At 44.3% G+C, this 6537-nt stretch overlaps 1 protein-coding gene across 1 annotated transcript in view; it reads left to right on the plus strand.

Moving 5' to 3' along the window:
* Positions 1 to 6271, plus strand: part of xylt1 (xylosyltransferase I) — a 60830-nt gene extending 54559 nt beyond the window's left edge. Inside the window, exons 10-11 of the mRNA XM_066641964.1 lie at positions 337 to 670; positions 786 to 6271. Of these exons, the coding sequence (XP_066498061.1) occupies positions 337 to 670; positions 786 to 1108 (657 nt within the window). The 3' untranslated portion in view covers positions 1109 to 6271. The remainder of the gene's footprint in view (positions 1 to 336; positions 671 to 785) is intronic.
* The last annotated feature ends 266 nt before the right edge of the window (positions 6272 to 6537 follow it).

A 6537-nucleotide genomic window follows, 5' to 3' on the forward strand; every position in this document is an offset into this window, starting at 1 on the left:
ATCTTAGACAGCAACAATTCCTAGACAGTCAATATTACCCACATTGTATGTATAATATATATATTATGTACCCACATATAGTATCGCCCCCTGTTGGCCATCTATATTCACAGTCAGAAAAGTCGCACAGGCTCCAGTTAATATACTATTGTCCCTATAAACTGCGGCCTTCTTGGACCGGCCTTAACGAGACCCACAGTGAACCTACAGCTATTTTTTGTTTAGAAAGTCCACTGTGTGTGTGTGTGTGTGTGTGTGTGTGTTCCTCACCTGATTTCGCACAATGTTGCATGCCACTGTAACATAACAAAACATTATTTTCTTCTCCTCCCTCAGATCGGGACAGACTGGGACGCCAAGGAGCGTATTTTCCGGAATTTCGGGAATCTGATGGGTCCCATGGATGAGCCAGTCGGGATGCAGAAGTGGGGGAAGGGTCCGAACGTCACAGTGACCGTGGTGTGGATCGACCCCACCAACGTCATCGCCGCCACGTACGACATCCTCATCGAGTCCAGCGCAGAGTTCACTCACTACCGCCCCCCACTGGCCACCCCGCTCAGACCTGGAATCTGGACCCTCAGAGTCCTGCACCACTGGAGCCCAGTGTCCGAAACCCGCTTCCTCATCACCCCCCTGACGCACCACAAACACCTGCCCATCCGCCAGGGTGAGGACAACACACACACAGCCACACACACAGGGACACGAACATCCACTAGGGTGGGGACCACACACAACAAACACAGCTCATCATGCTTTATTTTCCCTCTCCCCCCCTGTAGAGGACGCTCTGAAGCTGCACGGCGGTCCTGCGGGGAACAGCTACATGGAGCAGAGTTTCCACGGTCTGAACCCCATCCTGAAGATCCCAGTGGTGCTGGGCGAGGTGGAGGAGGCAGAGCAGAACGCAGCACTGACAGGCACAGGGCTGGAGCGCTGGGTTGACCGGCTGGTGGCGGAGGTCTGGACTGCCACAGACGTCTGCTCCACGACCAGCAGCAGCGGCTGCGAGCTGCTCCAGAGCTGCAGGGACACGACGTGGAGCTCGCTCAGCCCCGACCCAAAGTCCCAGCTCCCCCCTCCTCCTGCCCGTTCTGGCAGGTAGCAGCAGCACTAACAGGGCTGGACCGATACATTGATCAATACTGCTGATCTGGAATGGATACCGTTGATCCAGGATTGTTACCGCTGCCCAATTACTTTGGTCCTGGTCGGTCTGCATAAATTAAGTGGGCGACCACTCCAGTATTCTCATTAACATTTGGACCAGGTCAAAGCCTGTGTCCCAAACTGTGCCCTGTTCACTGTGTAGTGCACTATTTCAGGGTCCCACCAGTGTTTGTAAAGAAAGTATGGCATATTCAGTGCACAAACAATCCCATAGTGCACCACGAATTAACTTGAGGATAATTCTGAGGTGGTGTCTCAAATCGTTCACTACCTTCACTAACACTGCTCCCTATAATAGTGCACTTTGTAGTGACCTAGAGTTCCCAGAAGAGCGAATACGGAACAGAGCATAGTTTTAAAAGGCCGCTATAGCCTTCTGTTGAATTTCTAAGTGAAAACAACTTTCTGCACCGACACCTCGTGCCCTGGACGTGTCCGAGATCATGCACTTGTACCAATTTTAAACATGGCTGCCCCCATGTGGGAGACCCGTTCTATGGAGAATTAACTGGTGCATTTAGAGCAAGTGTCCAGGTGTTTTCACTTAGAGGGTCAACAAAAGCATGTCACATGACCAGGGGTGGACAGAAACCCTCCGCCCGTAGCCCCCACGCTGCTCAAGCTCTAACAGGAGAACGTTTTATTACAGAAAGAGGAACCTGAGCAAAAAAAGGAGATATATTTCAGGAAAAATAATCACATTTAATCCTCTCAACAACTTCCCCCCAGAATCGTCCAGCCCTACAGCTGCTCCCGCCTCGCCGGACTGTGCTCTCTTGTTTTTAGCGTCTCTTCTCATTTATTTATTCCTGTATCATCACTCGTCTGAGTCTGAGCACCGGCTCACTTCTCTGTCTCTCTGAGACGATGTGAGAAAACGACAAAGAAAACCATGAACTCTTAAAAACTTTGGGCGGGCGACTTTAGAGACGTGGCGGGTGTTTTTTTTTTAAACACGTGATAACGTGAGTGCTTTTCTCTTTTATTTATTTCACGTAAAAAAACAAAACACAAAAAAAAAACAACCCTGAAAAAACTGTGAGTGAACCTCTTTCGCTAAAACACACGAGAACGAGATGCCTTTCCTGCCGGACGCTGAACGTCGTGTTCATTTTCTTGCGAGAAAAGAAAGGACTTTAATGCTTGGTGGTGTGACCAAAACGTGAACATTTACAGAGAGACTGTCTTTACTACAAACACATAAACATTAACACACACACGGCACTGAGCTGAAGTCAGTGACCACCTCTCGTTTATTCATTTCCAGTCAAAACAGCCTTTAAATATTGGTTATTTATTCAGAGGTCAGTTTAAAATTAGAACCGATTAACCCTATAAAGAAAATAAGACCCAGATGTGGCCCCAAAAATGTCCCCAGCTCTAACCTCACTCCAGATCGAACCCCATCCACAGCTGCCTGTAGCCTTCCTTCCGCTGTGGGTCTGAAAGGACGTGGAGCCGGAGAGAATCAGAAGCCCACACTGAGAAAAGAGACTGATGCTGGAGTGTCTCAGAACCACGAGCGTGTTTGACTGGAAATGAAATAAACGATGGGTCCTTTTTCAATCCCTTGGTACAGATGAGCCTTTAAAGCTCTCTGTGGCCTCCTGCTGGTTGTGGTCATTATTGCACTTTGTCACAACCATAGCAGTAGTTTCCTGGGCTTTTCTTTAAGAGTGAATGTGCATTACTTGCTAAATATAGCTGAACAAGGCCACTCCCACATTTACAATAGCACCGATGGGGGCGAGAGACAGTTCTTTGACATGCTGGGCTGCGCTCTCTCTCTCTCTCTCTGTTTTTTTCTCCTCCTGTAACATGACTTGAAATGGAAGGTGTCAGCGGTGCTGGCTCACGCAGGGGGAAAAAACAACACAAATATTATTAAAAGAATAAGTCTTTTTACTTTCTCCCAGGCGCAGAGGGGGTTCGCGGTTCAGGACGAGCGTTCTCCAGTCGGCTGTTTATTTGTGTGTTTATAAATAAAATAGGTATTTTTTTAGTCAATGACTAATGTCTATATGCTGTTTTTGCAGCTCGATCAATACCTTTTTTGTAAAAACAAACTGCCTTTATTTACAAAGGCCTTCGCCCCGAAAACAAATAAAACCATTAAACTAGTGTTAGCTTCATTCTCACCGTTATCACCAACAAAAATGACCTGGAACTGGACCGTTGTGATTCTGTACGAGCTCCAAAATCCAAATTCCGTTCACGCTGCTCGTTATTATTATTATCTTTAGGTTGATTTGATACGTGCTGCGTTATACACGAGCATCAGTTCAGTTTGAATGGAGCTGTTGGGTGTAAACCTGGTTAAATAATAAGTGTCTTTGTTTCCTGCAACGGATGCATCGAAAATTCCCGACCAAAACAAAGACTCAGGACCGTTTCTGCTATAAAAAAATATATATAAACCTACTAAATCATTACAGTGCCGTAAGCTTCTTATTCTCATTCTCCATTCCACCTTAAATGTAGCAGCTGATGCATTCTGATGCCTGAGCTTCTCCTTATAATTTTCTGTTCCACCTTAAATGGCACAGCACCTAAACTTATTTTTTTCAAAGTACCATTCCTCCATCTTGGACCTAGGCTTTCCATTCCACCTTAAATGTAACAGTTAAAATGTGGCACCTCCACTTTTCTGGCCTTGATGCACAGAATATTTAATGTGGAATGAAAGTAAATGCTCTGCCATTTAAGGTGGAACGTCATGTAACTAACGTACCATTTAAGGTGGAGCGGGAAATACGAACGCGAAGCTGGTGATTGGGTTATTATATATCAGCTTGGAACTCTTGAATTTAAGATGGTATGAAACTAAATAAATAGATTAGTTTTTAACTGCACGCTCAGTCCTTTTCACAGATGAATCCGAAACAAAACAAAACAAAAAAATATAAGTATGGTCAAAGATTATCTGCTGTTTTTCCAGATTTTGGTGCATCATTATCTCTGCCCAGATCACAGACACATTCGGGCCAAATCTGTCTCACTGCACTGGCACTGGCAAATATGGTCTGAGTCGGACATGAGCTGGACTTGATTTGGGCCCACATTTGATCTACGAAACACCTGGACTTGTGGTTGAGCTGGGGCAAGCGGACTCACCGAGTCAAGGCCAAATGTGGGCCATAGGACAACTGCACATCTGCCGCATTTGGGCCAAATATCCTTGCTATCTTAGTGGGACCTGCTGTGGGGCCTGAATCCCCATATTCCAGAAGTTAACCGCATGGATGGTCAGATTTTCCGTAACCCAAAGGCTTGCATAAATAAATGTAATGACAGAGCGGCCTGGTTTCTGACCGGGTGCAGTGTATTTAAAGCAGAGATGATTGCACACGTGCTGGACTTTGGGCCAAGCTTATATATATATATACATATATTTTCAATTGACTTTGACCCTACTGGGCTTCTGTACACAGTCAACAGGTCAAACAGCGCTTAGTAAAAATGAGGCACATCGTCCTCAGCTTGAAAAGTCTTGAATTTAAGGTGGTATGAAACTTTTAAGAAGTAAATATCTTTTAGAATTTGTCCAAAACTGTGCTGAAACACTTTTTACGTTTTTTTAAGTGTGTCCTCTCTGCAAAAAGTGTCACTTGAAAACTCAGCTCACAGTGTGACCCACAGGCTTTACTGTATTATACAAATATAAATATATAACCTGAGGCCTAGTTAAGGTGGTGTTCCCCCAAAAGCCACCTCCTTTCCAGGACCCCTTTACTCCAGGTCCAGCCTTGTACTCCGTATGCAACTGAGATGCGTAAAAAACCTACAGTGAAAGTGCAGTTTTTGGTGTGGTGTGTAATTCCTGATTCGTTCATTGTGCTGTGTTCGCAGTGAAGTGGACAAACGGTGGATTCGACACCGTCCTGATGTATTCGGCACGAGTCCGCTTCTCTTTATGCTCGTCTTAGTGGCGTCACATCAGTATTGTATCATTGATGCTTGTGAAGGTCCGAGAAAACAATTACGACTTATTTTAAATCTTTAGTTTTTCCGAAAATCCCATGATTTCACTTCGGGAAGCGATCTCCGACTGAGTGACACCATCTTAAATCTACAGACCTCCGCTAACACAGGCGCTGAGGACGGCTGAGACATGTCCCCACCGCTATGAGGAATATATCCACAGATTTAAGGTGTTTTCACTGAGTCTGAGATGGTTTTCCACGGTGTTTATGTCTAAGATCTTCCATCTTTAAGGATGGCTCTGTTTTATTTTTAATTCTAACTTTAAAACTGGTGTTTTGTGTGAGGTCACAGTGGTCTTCAGCTGTACACCGCACACAGCCAGTATTATTTATTTTATTTTATTGGGAAGGGGATGGGGAATATTCTGGGGAGGTGATGGCAACCCACCCCTAACTTATATGATGTTTATTTAATTTGATTTCACACACCTTATGTACTCTGGTTATTTTTGGTAGAAATGATGAAATAATAATTAAAAAAGCTATTTTGTAATGGAGAGATGTTTTTAAAATATTGTAAATAACTAAGTTAAAAAGGAAAGTGTTTGGGAAAACGCAGCGACGTCGGAACGACGGGAAATCGGAAAATCTAAACACGTTTCTCTTTTTCTGTTTCTGGCCGCAGCATGTCATCATCAAGTCGAAATACTTCTATTTGAAGGCGTTTACTCGTGGTTTTGGGGAATATTCTGAGAAACAGAGAAAGAAACTTGGGATTTTTCTAAATCCGGGTGGAAAACTGTGCTCATCGGATTTTGTGACTTTTATTTTGTATTATTTCACTTTATTTTGAACCTCTGGTGGATCGATTGCCTTTCAGAGAATCTGTCGTTCTCTGTTTATATTATTGTTGTTTGTTTTTCTGGGGACGGAACACCGTTCTCTCCGGGTCTTTGGGTTTATTTCAGTTGTTGGGGGGTGGGGCTACGTCTTGTGCCTTAGCTTTTCTTCATTGGAGGACACTCCTGGAGAACATCATCAACAGTGCATCAAATAAACAAACATCTGCCCTGTGTTCCTGTCTTTATCTGCGAGTGGAGAGAACGAGTGACTGATGTAAAACGCCTTCTGTTTCACTTTCACCCTCTTTTTTTTTTGTTTGTTTTTTTGGAATTAAACAGATTTAAAAATGAACCCTTCATTTTCTGGTTTTACTTTCCTCATCGCACTGTTTATAAAGATCTTCCAATCACAGTGAAGGAGTGGGGCCTGTAACGTTCGCATAGGTTGCCAGTTTAAGGAAAACTCAACCTACGTGAACGACTGGAATAATGTGCAATAATCAACCTATTTACACAGAAAAGTGTACATTCATCCATTATCTGTAACCCTTATCCAGTTCAGGGTCGTGGTGGGTCCAGAGTCTACCTGGAATCATTGG

Source organism: Hoplias malabaricus, chromosome 13 (assembly GCF_029633855.1).
Source record: "Hoplias malabaricus isolate fHopMal1 chromosome 13, fHopMal1.hap1, whole genome shotgun sequence".
NCBI lineage: Eukaryota > Metazoa > Chordata > Actinopteri > Characiformes > Erythrinidae > Hoplias > Hoplias malabaricus.